Source organism: Oncorhynchus nerka, linkage group LG4, assembly GCF_034236695.1.
Source record: "Oncorhynchus nerka isolate Pitt River linkage group LG4, Oner_Uvic_2.0, whole genome shotgun sequence".
NCBI lineage: Eukaryota > Metazoa > Chordata > Actinopteri > Salmoniformes > Salmonidae > Oncorhynchus > Oncorhynchus nerka.
The window spans coordinates 36,791,489-36,811,293 of record NC_088399.1 but is presented as its reverse complement, the minus strand read 5'-3'; the positions used below and the strand labels follow the sequence as shown (position 1 = coordinate 36,811,293).

General features: G+C 43.0%; 1 protein-coding gene across 1 annotated transcript in view; it reads right to left on the bottom strand.

The window, feature by feature from the left end:
* Nucleotides 1–18,997, bottom strand: part of prrc2b (proline-rich coiled-coil 2B) — a 32,858-nt gene extending 13,861 nt beyond the window's left edge. Inside the window, 11 exon segments of the mRNA XM_029652538.2 lie at nt 427–586; nt 710–791; nt 908–1,077; nt 1,242–1,378; nt 1,477–1,805; nt 1,996–2,142; nt 2,324–2,387; nt 2,950–3,052; nt 5,440–5,617; nt 5,793–5,969; nt 18,832–18,997. Coding sequence (XP_029508398.2) covers nt 427–586; nt 710–791; nt 908–1,077; nt 1,242–1,378; nt 1,477–1,805; nt 1,996–2,142; nt 2,324–2,387; nt 2,950–3,052; nt 5,440–5,617; nt 5,793–5,907 — 1,485 coding nt within the window. The 5' untranslated portion in view covers nt 5,908–5,969; nt 18,832–18,997.
* Between the last annotated feature and the right edge of the window lie 808 nt (nt 18,998–19,805).

Below are 19,805 nucleotides of genomic sequence, written 5' to 3'. Positions count from 1 at the left end.
GTTAAAGTGGGGACTACATGGTTTCTGTGTACAATGGACATAAGACACATGCATATAAATGTGACTCAATTGTTCTCTTCCTACAGGTGTATGTACTCTTTATGCTTTAAATGCCTAAACATTAGTTAATCTTAGTGACCTCCACCATATCTCCATATAAGCTTCTGCATTTATACCCTGGAAGTTAATTAAACATTCACTTTTTAATCACTACAAAGCAATTTGTTGAGTCTTATTTCAATCAAGGGTTATTGATAATAGTCATGTGCATTGTCTGAAGACTTCATAAAGGTAAAGGTGAAATGACTGGACAGGCTTCTGCCATACTTCTTTAAACTCAAAACTTCAGAGATCAGTAGTATTGAAGGCTAGGGGACCAGGCAAGGGTAGCAGTCTGAGGCACAGTGGACTCAGGTACGACCTTACCTGTGGTTCTCCAGAGGGGAACCTGCTGTTGGTCTTCCTGTGGGCCATCTGCTCCTGGAAGGCCAGGTAAGCCTCCTCCTCAGGGCCCTCCTGGGGGTACGCCCCCTCTCCTGTGCTCAGCGACAACTGGTGCTCGCGACGCTGGTTCTCCCATTCAGCCCTGGGTCAGAGATAGAGCTCACAATCAGTCACTGCTACAAGGTCACTGCTCTTAAAACTACAGAAATAACACCAACAATATTCTTTTCAGTCACAAACACAAAGGGGGTGGGGGTAATTTCACCACATCTTGTTCTTTTCGGCGTGCTCCTCCTCATCGTCACTGAACTTGAGTTTCTCGCCATAATCCACTTCTTCATGGATACCTGGAAAGGTAAGAGAACAACATTTTTATCAAGGTCAATCTAGTTCCGCTACGGCACATCCACAGAAATGTTGTTTCAGTCTTTGTATGATGCGATAACAGAAAGCCCCCCCCCACCTGCCCAGCCGTCTTCACAGTCGTTGTCCAGCTCGTCCAGATCCTTCAGGTCCTCTGGGTTGATGATGGCCGGACGAGGGGGTCTGTCACCGGGCCGACGGATGGGTCTGGAGGAGAGGTTGCGGGAGGGCCCACGGATGAAGCGGTTTTCTTCTCTCCTAACCTCACCGCTATAAGGAGATTATGAACATGGGGAGGTGAGAGACCTGCGATTATTTTTGCAAAGAAAACAAAAGAATTCACAGAATCTTCAATTGTATTATCCATTTTAATCTTTCATTATTTTAACTGAGCATCGCTTTCAGAGAGTAGGCATATGCTGGTGACAACTTACTTGACAGGCTCTTGGTTGATGTTGGGGTAGGGCTGTCTGAAGGTGGGCCGGTTGTCAAAGCGAACTGGGGCGACCACAGTGACAGGGCCAGTGTGTTCAGCAGTGCCAGGAGCATCACGAGTCTCTTTGGGGCACATCTGAAAACCAATAGACAAAAAGTGTACAGTCAGAATAGAACCTTGCATTAAGGTGTCATGAAGTGAGAATAAATTAAGAGTAGTATTGTGCTACTTACGAAGGCAGGCAGCATGTCGTGGTAGGTGGTGGTGGTGGTAGGGTGGTGGAGCTGGTGATGGTTCAGGGCAGGGGGGGTGGGCCTGCGGAGGGGCTGGGCAGGGCGCAGACAGGGCTCCTTGGGCTCTAGGACTGAAGGGGCGCTGACAACAGTGGCAGGGGTGGGACTGACCATGGAGGCAGAGAGGGGGGCAGAGGGGGGAAGAGGTGGAGGGGGGCTTCCAGTCTCAGCTACGCCGCTGGCCTTGCCCTCGGAATCCGAGGGCAGGCCTGCTGGCAGGGATGAGGGCACAAGGTTCCTCCCACCACCCTCCCTCCAACTTGTCACATCTGGAAAGACAAGAGGAAAACGAATTTGAGAAAACAAGCCTGTGTCTAAGGAGTTAGAAGGTGAAATTGCAGTGTATTCAGTTTTTTTAAAGTATGTGCACAATATTTTCCCACAGCACTTATTAGCAACTGCTCCAACATGAACTGGAGTACATGTTTGTGCCACCACAGCTATGTCCACTGGACTCACTCTGGGGGCGGAGGCTTGGTCCGGGCCCATACGACGGATCGAAGGCGCTTCTTTCCTTGCCAGCCTTGTCCTGTTCCCCAGCAGCCTTCAGCGTTGGAAATTCCTCGTGAGAGAAGGGCTGCAGTCGGTTTGAGGCCCTTAAACCTGCTGTCGCCATGGAAACAAGAGGCACAGCTGTCAGTCACAGCAGAGTCAAAAGAAATGGAGGCTGATGGAAAATCATGAGGTGGAGGCATGCAGTAAATTGACACGTCTGATAGCACCTCCATCAATGTTGACCAAAGAGACAAAGTCAATTTGAACAGTTGAGTTTTCCATTCCAACTCACCATCTAGTTCTACGGCCTTTCCATTTAGCTGGGCCCATTGCTTTGGTCCACCTGTGTTTGTGCTCTGTGGAAACAACAGAGGAAATTGTATTAAAGAGATTTCAGTCTTGGAGGTATGTTTCCTGACCAATTTTGCATTCAGGTTGGAAGCCTATTTCACTTCCTTAAAATACCCAGAATGAATTGAAGATTACTCGAGTTATCTGTAATGAATTTTGACCGAGGATGTTTTAGTTGCTCAATTTTACATTAAGTTATTTCGCAAGTAAAAGAAATGCGCAACGTGTGTAAACAGTAGGAGCTGCTAGTCTAACCATCTATGCTATTGATTAGTGAGCAATCACCGCAGCTCTTCACCCCATGTTAGGAGGCAAATAGACATCAAAACCCAACCTTCATTTACCGGATGTTCCAAACATTTTAGAAAAGATTGACTTTATGCCTAAAATTATCCTATTTACACTTTGTAGTCAATTTTGACACACTTTCAGACTCATAGATGCCAAATAGGCAATTTTCAAAGGGATTCATTGCTTCTTAAAGGCAGTCACTCTAAGAAAAGAAAAATCACAATTCAAAGTGAAACCGAAAGATGTAGATGACAAAAATCAAGAGGCCAAGCCCACCTCCTGACTGGCTACCGGTGTGGGCTTCTGGAGATTGGAGACAGATTTCTGCAAAGCCAGCTGTGGCTGCAACTCCAGCAGCTGTGCTGTTGATGCAATGGAACTGAGGGAGGGAGAGAGAGAGAGAGGGAACCGTCACTCCAGAGATAGAATAGATACATATACATCTTGATACAGACATGCCATACTGCGCAGTTTCACTTTTACACGTTACAGAACTTGGACACTTGTAACCCAGCTATAAACTCTTGATGAATTTATCCCAGCCAAACAGTGAAGAATTAGAAATAAATAGTACTCCCACTCTGTTCTTTCTCACTTGCCAGGCAACATAACACAAACCGACTCACTTTTCTGTTATCAAATGACTACATTTTAGTCATTGAGCCAGAGGCTCTTATCCAGAGCGACTTACAGTAGTGAGTGCACGCACACATATTTCTTACTTTTCATACAGGTGCCTCATGGAAATCAAACCACAACCCTGGCATTGCAAGCGCCATGCTCTATCAACTGAGCCACATGGGACCAGTGTGAAAAATGTCATGCCTGCTATGCAAATAACACTAAAAAGTAGCAACATGAACACTGGTTTTATAAATGCCATATGTTTGGTGTTCAATCAACATTGCCATATACTCACTGTATGTTAGCTCCTCAGTCTTCCTGCGCCCACTCCTCCAGCCACCCACAGACTCACACACACCAAACAGAGTGGTCACTTCCCACCAATCAACTCCCACACACAGACAGCTCTTCAGATTGCATGTGAGCTAACCTTGAGGTAGCAAACACAAACGCCTCTCAAGTCTGACACAAGGCTATCTTTCCTGCAGCTGTACATGGGGCTAATGCCTTGATCACACCTAGTGTCATTGCGTAAAATTCAACTTCTGCTCAAAATTCAACTTCTGCTACCATTTCTGTCAAGCCGTTTACGCATACAGTTTGACAAATCAAACGTACGCACTGCAACTGCCTCTGCAACGCTGCAAGTCAAACGCAGCCTTCCATTGGAAATGAATGTACTTCTGGTGTACCAAAATGCAATGACGCGGTCTGTGTGATCGAGACGTACACTACCTTTCCAAGGTTTGGGGTCACTGAGAAATATCCTTGTTTTTGAAAGAAAAGCACATTTTTTGTCCATTAAAATAACATAAAATTGATCAGAAATACAGTGTAGACATTGTTAATGTTGTAAATGACTATTATAGCTGGAAATGGCTGATTTGTAATGGATTAAAGAAGCAATAAAACTGGCCTTCTTTAGACTAATTGAGTATCTGGAGCATCAGCATTTGCGGGTTTGATTACAGTCTCAAAATGACCAGAAACAAATATTCTTGTTCTGTTCTGAGAAATGAAGGCTATTCCATGCGAGAAATTGCCAAGAAACTGAAGATCCCGTACACTGCTGTGTACTACTCCCTTCACAGAACAGCGCCAACTGTCTCCCACTCCTGATGCTCCAGATACTCAACTAGTCTAAAGAAGGCCAGTTTTATTGCTTCTTTAATCAGGACAACAGTTTTCAGCTGTGCTAACATAATTGCAAAAGGGTTTTCTAATGATCAATTAGCCTTTTACAATGATAGACTTGGATTAGCTAACACAACGTGCCATTGGAACACAGGAGTGATGGTTGCAGATAATGGGCCTCTGTACACCTAAATAGATATTCCATAAAAATTCAAATCAGCTGTTTCCACATACAATTGTCATTTACAACATTAATAATGTCTACACTGTATTTCTGATCAATTTGATGTTATTTTACAGACATTTTTTTTTGCTTTTCTTTAAAAAAAATAAGGACATTCCTAAGTGACCCCAACCGTTTGAACGGTAGTGTACGTGTTTGAACGCATCCATAAAGAAGTGCACGCAGACAGCACTGGAAAGTGTACAGAAACACAAACCTCAGCAAAGTGTGTACCAGGTGAACAAATACCCTTTTCTTTGCTCATCACTCATTCTTGCATCATCCAATGTTACCCTTTGGTTGTGTAAAAGATGACTCGTTCCCTCAGAAAACAAAACCTATTGAATGAATTTAACATATTGCATCATAGTAAAACATTAATCCAAGAGTGCATCTCAATAGTCTATAGCGGCATCCTTTCCTCATCTCCACTAATTAATCTGAAATAACCTGTAAAAAACGATTACATCACAGAATTTAATGCACATCACTTGTCAGTTTTCAGATCAGTGAGACGACACAGCCATTTTAAACTACTGAGACTATAAATCATTAAGCCGCTGTTAGCCAACTTTATTTCTCCCTGGAACTTAATTGAATATATAGCACTGATTGGCCAGTGTTCACTCAATTGGTTTCTTCAATGTACATCAGCTGCTGATTGAAATGGCAAGATTGCTGTGTCTACGGATTTTCAATCTTCAAGAAACTGAGTTGGGTATAAATGCATTCATCTGCTATCCAGACCACCTTTCCCAGTGTCTGTTCCGGGCTCTCTCACCTACCTCTTTTGATCGGTTTGTTCCTGTGTGTTTGCCCATCCTGTTCCGTCTTTGGGCACGATAATCACGTTTGGATCGTTTCCTTTGTTCTCTGACTTCAGGCTCGGCAGGTGAGCAGGTGGGGGCATGCGCCGGGCTGCGGCCACTTTGCCAAGACTCTGTAAGCCATGTCGCGGAACTGCTGGGAGGAAGAGGGGGAGTGAGCGGACACAAACGGAGGGAAGGAGAGAGGTGTGAATAAAGCTCTTTGCAAACTTTATGTATTGGTCAAGCTTCATGGGCCTTTCAAATCCTTAAAGCCATACACATAGGAGTTGAACACAGAGGTACTTGAGAAAGATTGGACAATGACTTACCTGCTGTTTTCTGAGTTTCTATAGACTTTCCCTTGTACTTATCAAATAGGCTGAGTGAGGAGTACTTGCTTTTCCCATCCTTGGACTTGGTTATTTGCCCCAAACGATCGGACATTGCGATGTAATGTCATCGAGTATGAAAATGTTTCTATGCGCCTCTTCTTGTGCCTTCTTTTTCTGCAGAGAGAATAGAGGATACAATGTTATCTAACAAACTACAGCAGCTTAGAATTGGAAAGGAATATCCTATCTATTCTACAGCGTGAAGGAAAATGTATTCAATTTCCCCAAATGCAACGTTTAAAGGATCCCCAAACTCATTGCTAAACAAAAAACAAGGCCTACCAGCTAACTACACATTCCACAGCAAAGGCTAAATGCAGCTCTGGCAAGGGAAAAGACTGAGAACAGTCATTGATCAAAACAACATTGGGGGGCTAAATATTCACATAAAACATTTTGATTAAATGGTCAGTCAGGCACATCCAAATACACATGACCAGTTCTGCGTAGTTTTAACCTCTTAGTCCGCCCCATCCCGCATGCGGTATCGTTACTACAGCCTCAAGCTCATTAGCATAATGCAACATTAGCGATTTTTTAAAATCGCAAATGAAACGAAATAAATATGCCTGTTCTCAAGCTTATCCTTTTCTTAACAATCCTGTCGTCTCAGATTTTCAAAATATGCTTTAGAACCAGAGAAAATCACTAATTTGTGTAAGAGTGGTGATAGCTAGCTTAGCGTTAGCATTAGCATTTAGCACGCAACATATTCACAAAAACCAGCCAAGGAATCAAATAAAATAATTTACCTTTGAAGAACTTCAGATGTTTCAATGAGGAGACTCTCAGTTACATAGCAGATGTCCAGTTTTTCCTGAAAGATTCTTGTGTAGGACACATCGTTCCCTTTTGTTACTATGCATATGGCTACCGAAACTAACCGAAAATTCAGTCACCTACACGTCGAACTTTTTTCCCAATTAACTCCATAATATTGACTGAAACATGGAAAACGTTGTTTGAATCAATCCTGAAGGTGGTTTGTCATATTTCTCTCCGTTGAAAGCACCGTCCTTGTAGCCTGGTTTGTTCTGAGATTTGAATGGAAAAATACCGGGACCTGACTTTTGCGCACCAATTGCCACGCAGCCACCTAGCGGGACACCTGGTAAATGTAGTCTCTTATGGTCAATCTTCCAATGATATGCCTACAAATACGTCACAATGCTGCAGAGACCTTGGGGAAACAAGAGAAAGAGTCCGTTGATTCCTGTCGCATTCACAGCCATATAAGGCGATCATGGAAAACGTAGCCTCAGAAATCCTGTGCATTTCCTGGTCGGTCATACATCTTGGTTTTGCCCGAAACATTTGTTCTAAGGGACTCACAGTGAAAATCTTTGCATTTCTGGAAACGTAAGACTGTCTTCTTTCCAAAGCTATCAATTCCAAGCATATTCGAGCATCTTTTCGTGACAAAATATTGCGCTTAAAACGGGCACGTCTTTTTATCCAAAAATGAAATACTGCCCCTATAGGACTAACAGGTTAAGTACATAATATCAAGGGTGGTCTGGAAAGCATCACTCTTCACAATCACGCAGCAAGGAACACACAAATATTTAAAGGGGGTTTATAGCCATAACAGGGCAGTAGAGGATGCAGTCTACCACTTTGACGGTTCAAAGCAACAACATTCAAAGACAGCAAAGATGAGGGCCACTAGGAGTATGGAAGACTGCCAGACAGTCTTCTAGTGGTGAGCAGTGGTAAAACTAAACAAATGCAGATGGTTCCACATAGAACAGGCATGGAAAATATGTTCAAATAACACTTCTGAAATCCTCCTTTCCTTCAAGACAACTGGTGTGAGAGAAGTGGAAAAGGAAATAGGAATGCCAGTGCCATAGTCCTGCTTAGAATAGGGTGTTAAGGGAAAGGAGATAAGGATAGGAAACCAGTTGTAACCACAGACACAGCCAGGAACACAGTGGACTTCAGAGAGACTACTGCTCTAGAGAGCTGCTCCTGGGCTTTCAGGGTATAGAGTAAACAACGATTCATAGATGGCATGACACGGCCAAGTGATGGAGGAGCAATTGTTATGAACGTTCTGAAACTGCCCTCCTTCGGCAGCGCCATAGTGGTGCCCTAAAGTGGTGATAAGCCCAGTCATTCTGGATGGATGCTAACTACAGTTTAGTCTAAATTGCACTATAAAATCGAAATGTTATTTGTCACATGCTCCAAATACAACAGGAGTAGGTAGACCTTACCGTGAATTGATTTCTTACAAGCCCTTAACCTGTTGAAGCTATGGGGGCACGATTTCATTATTGGATTAAAAAAACGTGCCCATTTTAAGCGCAATATTTTGTCACAAAAAGATGCTCGACTATGCATATAATTGACAGCTTTGGAAAGAAAACACTCTGACGTTTCCAAAACTGCAAAGATATTATCTGTGAGTGCCACAGAACTGATGCTACAGGCGAAACCAAGATGAAACTTCAAACAGGAAATGAGCAGAATTTTTGAGGCTCTGTTTTCCATTGTCTCCTTATATGGCTGTGAATGCGCCCTGAACGAGCCTACACGTTCTGCCGTTTGCCCAAGGTGTCTGCAGCATTGTGACGTATTTGTAGGCATATCATTGGAAGATTGGCCATAAGAGACTACATTTACCAGGTGTCCGCCCGGTGTCCTTTGTCAAAATTGCTGCGTAATCTACAAGCTGCACGCATTCATCCATGTGATTCAGGGGAGAGGAGACTTCCACGAACTATATATCATCGAAGAGATATGTGAAAAACACCTTGAGGATTGATTCTAAACAACGTTTACCATGTTTCAGTCGATATTATGGAGTTAATTTGGAAAAAGTTTGGCGTTTTGATGACTGAATTTTCGTTTTTTTTTGGTAGCCAAACGTGACGCAGAAAACGGAGCGATTTCTCCTAAACAAATAATCTTTCAGGAAAAACTGAACATTTGCTATCTAACTGAGAGTCTCCTCATTGAAAACATCCGAAGTTCTTCAAAGGTAAATGATTTTATTTGAATGCTTTTCTGGTTTTTGTGAAAATGTTGCCTGCTGAATGCTAACGCTAAATGCTATGCTAGCTATCAATACTGTTACACAAATGCTTGTTTTGCTATGGTTGAGAAGCATATTTTGAAAATCTGAGATGACAGTGTTGTTAACAAAAGGCTAAGCTTGAGGGCTAGCATATTGATTTCATTTCATTTGCGATTTTCATGAATAGTTAACGTTGCGTTATGGTAATGGACTTGAGGCTGTAGTCACGATCCCGGATCCGGGATGGCTCGACGCAAGAAGTTAACCAACAAAGCAGTTCAAGAAAGAGCGAAGAAAATACATTTTACAAATAAAAAAAGTATCAAAATAATAACGAGGCTATATACAGGGGGTACACTTTAGTCGAGGTAATTTGTACATGCAGGTATGGGTAATGTATAGCTAGTGCGTAGCAGCATTGTAAAATTGATTAATTGTTCAGCAGTCTTATGGCTTGGGGGTAAAAGCTGTTAAGGAGCCTTTTGGTCCTGGACTTGGTGCTCCGGTACTACTTGGTGCTCCGGTACTGCTTGCCGTGCAGGAGCAGAAAGAACAGTCTATTACATTTACATTACATTTAAGTCATTTAGCAGACGCTCTTATCCAGAGCGACTTACAAATTGGTGCATTCACCTTATGACCTCCAGTGGAACAGTAGTGCATCTAAATCTTTTCAGGGGGAGGGGGGGTGAGAGGGATTACTTTATCCTATCCTAGGTATTACTTGGGTGATATGGGTCTGACAATTTTATGGGCCTTCCTCTGACACTATAATGTCTGGAAATACGATGACATTGTTAAAAGTAGTCAAATATTTAGTAGGAAACAACTTTGCCCGCATTATCATGTCGTCAAACTTACAGATGGCAATGCTGTCAACAGTTAGCAAAGTTCGCCAAAAATAGCAAGCAATGCTAATGTTAGCTAGCTAAAAACCCAGTGGCCTCCAATCTTAGCTAGCTAGCTAACATTATACTGCATATTAAGTAAATCTGGTGACATCAAAATGATGACTTGCTAAATGACTTAAATGTTAAATGTAATGACAAAGGGTTTTCCTTCAAATTATTTGCCTCCTTTCGAATGTCACTCATTTCCAAGTCAATTTAATGTCAATTTAATGATCAAATCTTCATCAGCGCTCATCAATGATGCATTGAGTAGAATGCTCAGTCAGTCGGGCATAAGTCCAAAACAAACTTTCAAAATAATATTGTGACAAAACATGCAATCCATGAATAGAATTGGGCAGCCACGCAATCGAGGCCTACTCCTTAATAACAGACTTTGAATTACTGGAGCTACTTTAACAAAACCCTACTGTGATGAGACCTATTGCAATTTGTGATCTAGAAATAGTGTTCTCTGATGTGAAAGAACATGCATTTACAAAAATGGATACCGGTTAACCTGCTGATACTGATCTGATCTGACTGAAGAACCAGACATTGATGCCACCACTTAGAAATGTTAATAGAGTACGCCTACATTCAAGCCGCTTGAGGTTCCAGCCTTCAAATTGAAAGGTTGCCCTGGGGTACCTCCACTGAGTATTGAGTTTATTATTAGTAACGCTACTAGAATTGGTAGAATGGATGTGCCAATTCAAAGTGATAATCAGCCAATGGATGCATATTGCATCATCTCTCAGAAAGTTAATACAGTGCTCAGAGCACTACATTTCTGCTGATACTGTCCTTGCATTCAATGACATTGCGGAAATATACACTGCTCAAAATAATAAAGGGAACACTTAACCTGTTGCTTCTACCCTCTACTTTTTTGAACATTCTGTTAAAAATCGCGCAACATTTCAGCGCCCTGCTACTCATGCCAGGAATATAGTATATGCATTTGCTTAGTCTGTGTGGATAGAAAACACTCAGACGTTTATAAAACTGGTTAAATCACTGCTGTGGCTTTACCAGAACGGCATTTACATCGAAAAGCACAGGAAAAACTGATCACTGAAAATGGGAAAATATATCCATGCGCTACTTGAACCCATTGATAAAGGTGAACCACAATTAATTGACTGAGGTTGCAGTACCTACAGCTTCCACACGGTGTCTAGAGTCTTGTCATTTCCCTTCGAGTTTTTTCTTGGTCAAACACATGCAGGGCACCGTATTTCTTCAGGTCTAGGACCGGATATTTTCGTTGAGTTTCTAGCCGGACATTTTTCCAGACGGACAGCTAATGATCTTTACATCGCCTCCTGATGAATTTTATCGCTTATTAACGTTTACTAATACCTAAAGTTGCATGACAAACGTATTTCGAAGTGTTTTGTGAAAGTTTATCGTCGACTTTTTGAATTTAAAAAAATGACGTTACGTTTTGAAAACGCTGTTTTTTTCGTTTATCACACAGTCTACATATAACGATATCTTGGCTTTATATGGACCGATTTAATCGAAATAAAGACCCAATAGTGTTTATGGGACATCTAGGAGTGCCAACAAAGAAGATGGTGAAAGGTAAGGACTGTTTTCTATTTTATTGTGCGGTTTGTGTAACGCCGAAATGCTAATTATTTTGTTTACGTCCCCTGCGTGGCTTTTGTGTTGTAGTGTATTGGTGCATGCTATCAGATAATAGCTTCTCATGCTTTCGCCGAAAAGCATTTTAAAAATCTGACTTGTTGCCTGGATTCACAACGAGTGTAGCTTTAATTCGATACCCTGCATGTGTATTTTAATGAACGTTTGAGTTTTAACTAATACTATTAGCATTTAGCGTTGCGCATTTGCATTTCCAGAGCTCTAGTTGGGACGCAAGCGTCTCAGGTAGAAGCAAGAGGTTAACCTCTTGAACCTCTGGGGGCAGTATTTCATTTTTGGATGAAAAACGTTCCCGTTTTAAACAAGATATTTTTCCAAGATGCTCGACTATGCATATAATTGACAGCTTTGGAAAGAAAACACTGACGTTTCCAAAACTGCAAAGATATTGTCTGTGAGTGCCACAGAACTAATGCTACAGGCGAAACCAAGATGAAATTTCATACAGGAAGTGAGCCAGATTTTGAATGCGCTGTGTTCCAATGTCTCCTTATATGGCTGTGAATGTGCAAGGAATGAGCCTACACTTTCTGTCGTTTCCCCAGGGTGTCTGCAGCATTGTGACGTATTTGTAGGTATATCATTGGAAAATTGACCATAAGAGACTACATTTACCAGGTGTCCGCTCGGTGTCCTCCGTCGAAACTATTGCGTAATCTCCAGGTGCGTGCATTTTTCCATTTTGTTCAGAGGAGAAACCAAACTGCCACGAGTGATTTATCATCGAATAGATATGTGAAAAACACCTTGAGGATTGATTCTAAACAACGTTTGCCATGTTTCTGTCGATATTATGGAGTTAATTTGGAAAAAAGTTTGCCGTTGTAATGACTGAATTTTCGGGGGGTTTTCTTAGCCAAACGTGATGAACAAAACGGAGCGATTTCTCCTACACAAATAATCTTTTTGGAAAAATTGAACATTTGCTATCTAACTGAGAGTCTCCTCATAGAAAACATCCGAAGTTCTTCAAAGGTAAATGATTTTATTTGAATGCTTTCTTGTTTTTGTGAAAATGTTGCCTGCTGAATGCTAGGCTTAATGCTATGCTAGCTATCAATACTCTTACACAAATACTTGTGTAGCTATGATTGAAAAGCATTTTTTGAAAATCTGAGATGACAGTGTTGTTAACATAAGGCTAAGCTTGTGAGTCAATATATTTATTTCATTTCATTTGCGATTTTCATGAATAGTTAACGTTGCGTTATGGTAATGAGCTTGAGGCTATAATTACGCTCCCGGATACGGGATTGCTCGTCGCAACAGGTTAAACAACACAATGTAACTCCAAGTCAATCACACTTCTATGAAATCAAACTGTCCACTTAGGATTGATTGACAATAAATTTCAAATGGAATAGACAACAGGTGGAAATTATAGGCAATTAGCAAGACACCCCCAATAAAGGAGTGGTTCTTGCAGGTGGTGACCACAGACCACTTCTCAGTTCCTATGCTTCCTGGCTGATGTTTTCGTCCATTTTGAATGCTGGCGGTGCTTTCACTCTAGTGGTAGCATGAGACGGAGTCTACAACCAACACAAGTGGCTCAGGTAGTGCAGCTCATCCAGGATGGCACATCAATACGAGCTGAGGCAAGAAGGTTTGCTGTGTCTGTCAGCGTAGTGTCCAGAGCATGGAGGCGCTACCAGGAGACAGGCCAAATACATCAGGAGACGTGGAGACAGGCCGTAGGAGGGCAACAACCCAGTAGCAGGACCGCTACCTCCGCCTTTGTGCAAGGAGGAGCAGGAGGAGCACTGCCAGAGCCCTGCAAAATGACCTCCAGCAGGCCACAAATGTGCATGTGTCTGCTCAAACGGTCAGAAACAGACTCCGTGAGGGTGGTATGAGGGCCCGACGTCCACAGGTGGGGGTTGTGCTTACAGCCCAACACCGTGCAGGACGTTTGGCATTTGTCAGAGAACACCAAGATTGGCAAATTCGCCACTGGCGCCCTGTGCTCTTCACAGATGAAAGCAGGTTCACACTGAGCACGTGACAGAGTCTGGAGACGCAGTGGAGATCGTTCTGCTGCCTGCAACACCCTCCAGCATGACCGGTTTGGCGGTGGGTTAGTCATGGTGTGGGGTGGCATTTCTTTGGGGTGCCGCACAGCCCTCCAAGTGCTCGCCAGAGGTAGCCTGACTGCCATTAGGTACCGAGATGAGATCTGCTGGTGCGGTTGGCCCTGGGTTCCTCCTAATGCAAGACAATGCTAGACCTCATGTGGCTGGAGTGTGTCAGCAGTTCCTGCAAGAGGAAGGCATTGATGCTATGGACTGGCCTGCCCGTTCCCCAGACCTGAATCCAATTGAGCACATCTGGGACATCATGTCTCGCTCCATCCACCAACGCCACGTTGCACCACAGACTGTCCAGGAGTTGGCGGATGCTTTAGTCCAGGTCTGGGAGGAGATCCCTCAGGAGACCATCCGCCACCTCATCAGAAGCATGCCCAGGCGTTGTAGGGAGGTCATACAGGCACGTGGAGGCCACACACACACAGTGAGCCTCATTTTGACTTGTTTTAAGGACATTACATCAAAGTTGGATCAGCCTGTAGTGTGGTTTTCCACTTTAATTTTGAGTGAGACTCCAAATCCAGACCTCCATGGGTTGATAAATTTGATTTCCATTGATAATTTGTGTGATTTTGTTGTCAGCACATTCAACTATGTAAAGAAAAAAGTATTTAATAAGAATATTTCATTCACTCAGATCTAGGATGTGTTATTTTAGTGTTCCCTCTATTTGTTTGAGCAGTACATATATATACAAATATATATGTCTGCTCTACCCTCTTCTTTTCTACATAAAACCCCTTGTGATGACCCCAATATCCCGTCATTCACTTGGTCCCTCCGTGTGGTTCTGGGATCTCCCAGATCGAGGGAGATTATCAGTGGTCTTGTATGTCTTCCATTTCCTAATAATTGCTCCCACAGTTGATTTCTTCAAACCAAGCTGCTTACCTATTGCAGATTCAGTCCTCCCAGCCTGGTGCAGGTCTACAATTTTGTTTCTGGTGTCCTTTGACAGCTCTTTGGTCTTGGCCATAGTGGAGTTTGGAGTGTGACTGTTTGAGGTTGTGAACAGGTGTCTTTTATACTGATAACAAGTTCAAACAGGTGCCATTAATACAGGTAACGAGTGGAGGACAGAGGAGCCTCTTAAAGAAGAAGTTACAGGTCTGTGAGAGCCAGAAATCTTGCTTGTTTGTAGGTGACCAAATACTTATTTTCCACCATAATTTGCAAATAAATTCATTAAAAATCCTACAATGTGATTTTCTGGATTTTTTTCTCTCATTTTGTCTGTCATAGTTGAAGTGGTACCTATGATGAAAATTACAGGCCTCATCTTTTTATGTGGGAAAACTTGCACAATTGGTGGCGGGCTAAATACTTTTTTGCCCCACTGTATAGGGCAGCAGCCTATAAGTTGCAGGGTTGCATAACCGGGTGGAAGCCGGCTAGTGATGGCTATTTAACAGTCTGATGGCCTTGAGATAAACAGCTTCTATCAGTCCCTCAATCCTAGCTTTGATGCACCTGTACTTACCTCGCCTTCTGGGTGATAGCGGGGTGAACAGGCCGTGACTTGGGTGGTTGATGTATTTGATGTTTTTTGGCCTTCCTGTGACATCGGGTGCTGTAGGTGTCTTGGAGGGCAGACCGCACCACCCTCTGTAGAGCCCTGCGGTTGCGGGCGGTGCAGTTGTCGTACCAGCTGGTGATACAGCCTGACAGGATGCTCTCAATTGTGCATCTGTAAAAGTTTGTGAGGGTATTAGATGCCAAGCCACATTTCTTCAGCCTCCTGGGGTTGAAGAGGCGCTCTTGTGCCTTCTTCACCACACTGTCTGTGTGGGTGGACCATTCAGATCATCGGTGATGTGTACGCAGAGGAACTTGAAGCTTTCCACCGCAGTCCCCTCGAAGTGGATAGGGGATAGGGGTGTGCTCCCATCGCATTTAACTACGTCAAGGTGACTGGGAATATGGGCGAATACAAACAGTGTAGTTATTCCCTCCGTAAGTCAGGCAAAATGTCAGTACAGAGAGTGGAGTCACAATTCAATGGCTCAGACAAGACCCCTATGGCAGGGTCTACAGACAATCATGGATTACAAAGGGAAAACTACCCACGTCGCGGACACCAACGTCTTACTCCCGGACAAGCTAAACACCTTTGCCCCCACTGAGGATAACATAGTGCCACCGACGTGGCCCGCTCCCAAGGACTGAGAGCTCTTGTTCCCCGTGGTCGACGCGAGTAAGACTTTTAAGCGTGTTAACCCTCGCAGGGCTGCAGGCCAAGATGGCGTCACTAGCCGCAGCCTGAGCATGTGCAGACCAGTTGGATGGAGTGTTTACGGACATATTCAATCTCTCCCTATCCCAGTCTGCTGTCCCTACTTGCTTCAAGATGTCCACCATTATTCCTGTACCCAAGAAAGCAAAGGTAACTCAACTAAATGACTATCGCCCTGTTGCACTCACGTCTGTCATTCTGTCATCATGAAGTGCTTTGAGAGGCAAGTTAAGGATCATATCACCTCTACCTTACCGGAGACCCACTTCAATTTGCTTACCGCCCCAATAGATCCACAGACGATGCAATCGCCATCGCACTACACACTGTCCTATCCCATCTGGACAAGAGGAATACCTACGTAAGAATGCTGCTCATTGACTATAGCTCAGCCTTCAACACCATAGTACCCTCCAAGCTCATCATTAAGCTTGGGGCCCTGGGTCTGAACCCTACCCTGTGCAATTGGTTCCTGGACTTCCTGACAGTGGTGAAGGTAGGAAACAACACCTCCACTTTGCTGATCCTCAACACAGGGGCCCAACAAGGGTGAGTGCTCAGCCCCCTCCTGTACTCCCTGTTCACTCATGCCTCCAACGCAATCATTGAGTTTACAGACGACAACAGTGGTAGACCTGATTACCAACTATGACAAGACAGCCTACAGGGAGGAGGTGAGGGCCCTGGTAGAGTGGTGCCAGGAAAATAACCTCTCCCTCAACAAAACGAAGGAGCTGATCGTGGACTTCAGGAAACAGCAGAGAGGGAGCACGCCCCTATCCAGATCGAAGGGACCACAGTGGAGAAGGCGGAAAGCTTCAAGTTCCTCTGTATTCACGACAAGATCCGAAATGGTCAATCCACAAAGATAGTGTGGTGAAGAAGGCGCTCTTCAACCTCAGGAGGCTGAAGAAATTCAGCCTGGCCCCTAATACCCTCACAAACTTTTTACAGATGCACTTGAGTGCATCCTGTCAGGCTGTATCACCGCCTGGTACAGCAATTGCACCACCCATAACCGCAGGGCTCTCCAGAGGGTGGTGCTGTCTGCTCAACGCATGACTGGGGGCACAGCACCTGCCCTCCATGACACCTACAGCACCCAATGTCACAAGAAGGCCAAAAAGATCATCAAGGACGTCAACCATCCTAGCCACGGCCTGTTCACCCCACTATCATCCAGTACAGGTGCATCAAAGCAGGGACTGAGAGACTGAAAAACATCTTCTATCGCAACGCCATCAGACTGTTAAATGGCCATCACTAGCCAGCTTCTACCCAGTTCCTCAACCCTGCACCTTAGAGGCTGCTGCCCTATGTACATATCATCATTTGCCACTTTAATAATGGAACACTAGTCACTTTAATCATGTTTACATAGTTCTTTACTCATCTCATATGTATATACTATATTTTATACTACTGTATTTTAGTCAATGCCACTCCTACATTGCTCAGCTAATATTTATATATTTTTAAATTTCATTATTTTACTTTTAGATTTGTGTATATTGTTGTGAATTGTTAGATACTACTGCACTGTTGGAGCTAGGAACAAAAGCATTTCGCTACACCCGCAATAATATCTGATAAATGTGTGTATGTGACCAATAAAATTTGATTTGATGTGCATCAGGCCATGCAAAACGTGCTAAAGCCTTCAAAAAACTGGGAACATGGAAAAATACGAGGCCAAGTCATGACGTCAATGATCTTCAGGTCGGATAGTCAGAGCTCTAGAACGACGCCAGAGTTCCCAGTTGGATGACCATTCAAAACAATTTTCCCAGTCGGAGTTCGTTTTCACCCACGAGTTCCCAGTTGTTTTTAACGCTGCATCACTCCTGTACTCTTCCCTTGACGTCACTTTTCCAACATGACTTCGGTCAAATTCATATAAAATATACATTTATCCCAAAATACAAATAAAAAGTGATATGTCGTATTGGGACTTTTAGTTGGATGGATTAAACAAATCAGAATGTTTTAACAGCAACCTAATTATGTAATCTTTCGTTTGAAGTTCATGTAAAGTTCCAGTGTGTTGTCGCCGTTATTTCTTGACGCGAATCGGTTCTAGCGGGTTAATATTTATGGTAAAAAAGACATTCAGAATAGCTAGTTCAATTATTCCGGGTTAACACTCAATTATTTTAAAGATGGATCCAAATAATCATATAATCATCAGCAAACAGACGGTTCAAAGGCAACAAACCCCCAAATAAAACGTAACGCAGCTTTCTAGCTAACACCAAGGCATAATTAAAATGGCAGTTTGCAGTGATGTTAGCCAGCTATTTTAAACGGATGCTAGCTAGTTAACGTTAGCTAATATAATTGTATAATATAATATAATAAACATGGTTGATGCTGGCTACACAATACATATTGGCTTATGTCTATCAATTACACTATTAGTAACAGAGGGAATTAGGCCACGGATGAATCCATGTTGATAGTCAAATCATAACGTACTGTCGCTAATCAAACGTAGTGGCAGGCAGGGGCGAGCCAACTAGTTTAGCCATCCGGAATTGCTAACAAGCTACACGCTTGGTCTGCACAGCATCACCGTATGTAAACATTGCGTTGTTTATGTCTGCGAGTTCGTGAAAAAAAGAGGTGACACACTGCCATTAATCCTTAATCATAACAATAATTTATTAGGTATTGATATAACTCAGTTTAAAATAACATTGCCACTAAAGTTATTTAGCTAGATGTCAAATTAGCTAGCCTAACAACTAACGTTACCAGCTAGCGAAGATTGTGAGACGGCAAATCAGCTGAAGTTCCTGTCTTGTATTCCAAAAACAAATCCCCAGAAAACGCGAAAAATTTGGCATTTGAGACTAGAACACGTAGCTATAATGAAACCCTTGCCTTTTAGCTGAGAACAAAGTATATAAGCAATTTTCCAGATTTCAGGACCACGGAAGGCAGCGATAAATACATAGGACAAGATTATTAAAAATGGCTGCTGCCCAGAACAAAGCAACAATAAAACTGGGCAGTCGGAGAAGTCATTGCAAAAACATACACATAAACCCAAAACACATTAATAACTCACCGATTTTACTTGTTAGTATTTCCTGTGAACAATAATGGCGATTTAACTCCTAAATATTACGTTTCTTCAAAGGATGGCTGATGATTGTGCTGCCGACTCTTAATCTATTTGACCGTTTACTTGAGTTGTTGGTGGGCAACCTACCCGGCCTGAAAAAGAAAGTCCTTGCTCTCGTCGACTGGTGTGGCTGTATACGGATATGACGAACAAAATGGAGCAGTGACCCCTGGTGTCCTTTTTAGAACATTACATTTCGGTTACAGAGATTTATGAACTTGAATTTGCTTATATTCAATGTACACTGATATCACATTTGTGATATGTTTCCCCTTGAGTTCTTCTCCATGTCTTATTTATTTTGTATGATTTAGTGATGAATAGGATGAGAGCTTCTTGCATCAATACATGTCATGTTTCTTGTGGAAAACATATATTATTTTATGTCATTGCAAAAGAAACTGTGCACTAGTTAATGCCTTGGGCAAAAACAAGTAATTCTCATGAAAAGCAATGAGTCAGTAGCAATGCTGTGCTTGACATTGGCCTCTTCGAAATTGCAGTGATCTTATGGTTGCTATGGCTCCAATATCAAGTTCAGTGGTTGAGGAGACAAACTGCAGCCAGCAGCACTGTATCGCATGCTTTTTAATCACTGTCTTGGTCAGTAATGGCAAATTCGATGCCAACAGTCCACCTCCAGTGAGCAGGAATGGCGTCAGTGAGTGACGGGAGGGTAGGAAGAGCAAGGTAGACAATGATCTGGGTAATCACATTAACCTAATTGGGAATCTCCACTACATCCCAAAGACAGCTGGGATGGGTGGATGCTGCTGTCTGGGTTCACTTTCTATTTGTGTGTGTATGTGTGTGTGCGTGCGTGTGTGAGTTTGGTTTGTGTGTGTGTGTGACTGTGACTGTAGCTTATGTGTCTTGTGATGTTGTAGTTGCTGATGTTCTTTCAGATTATGATTTAG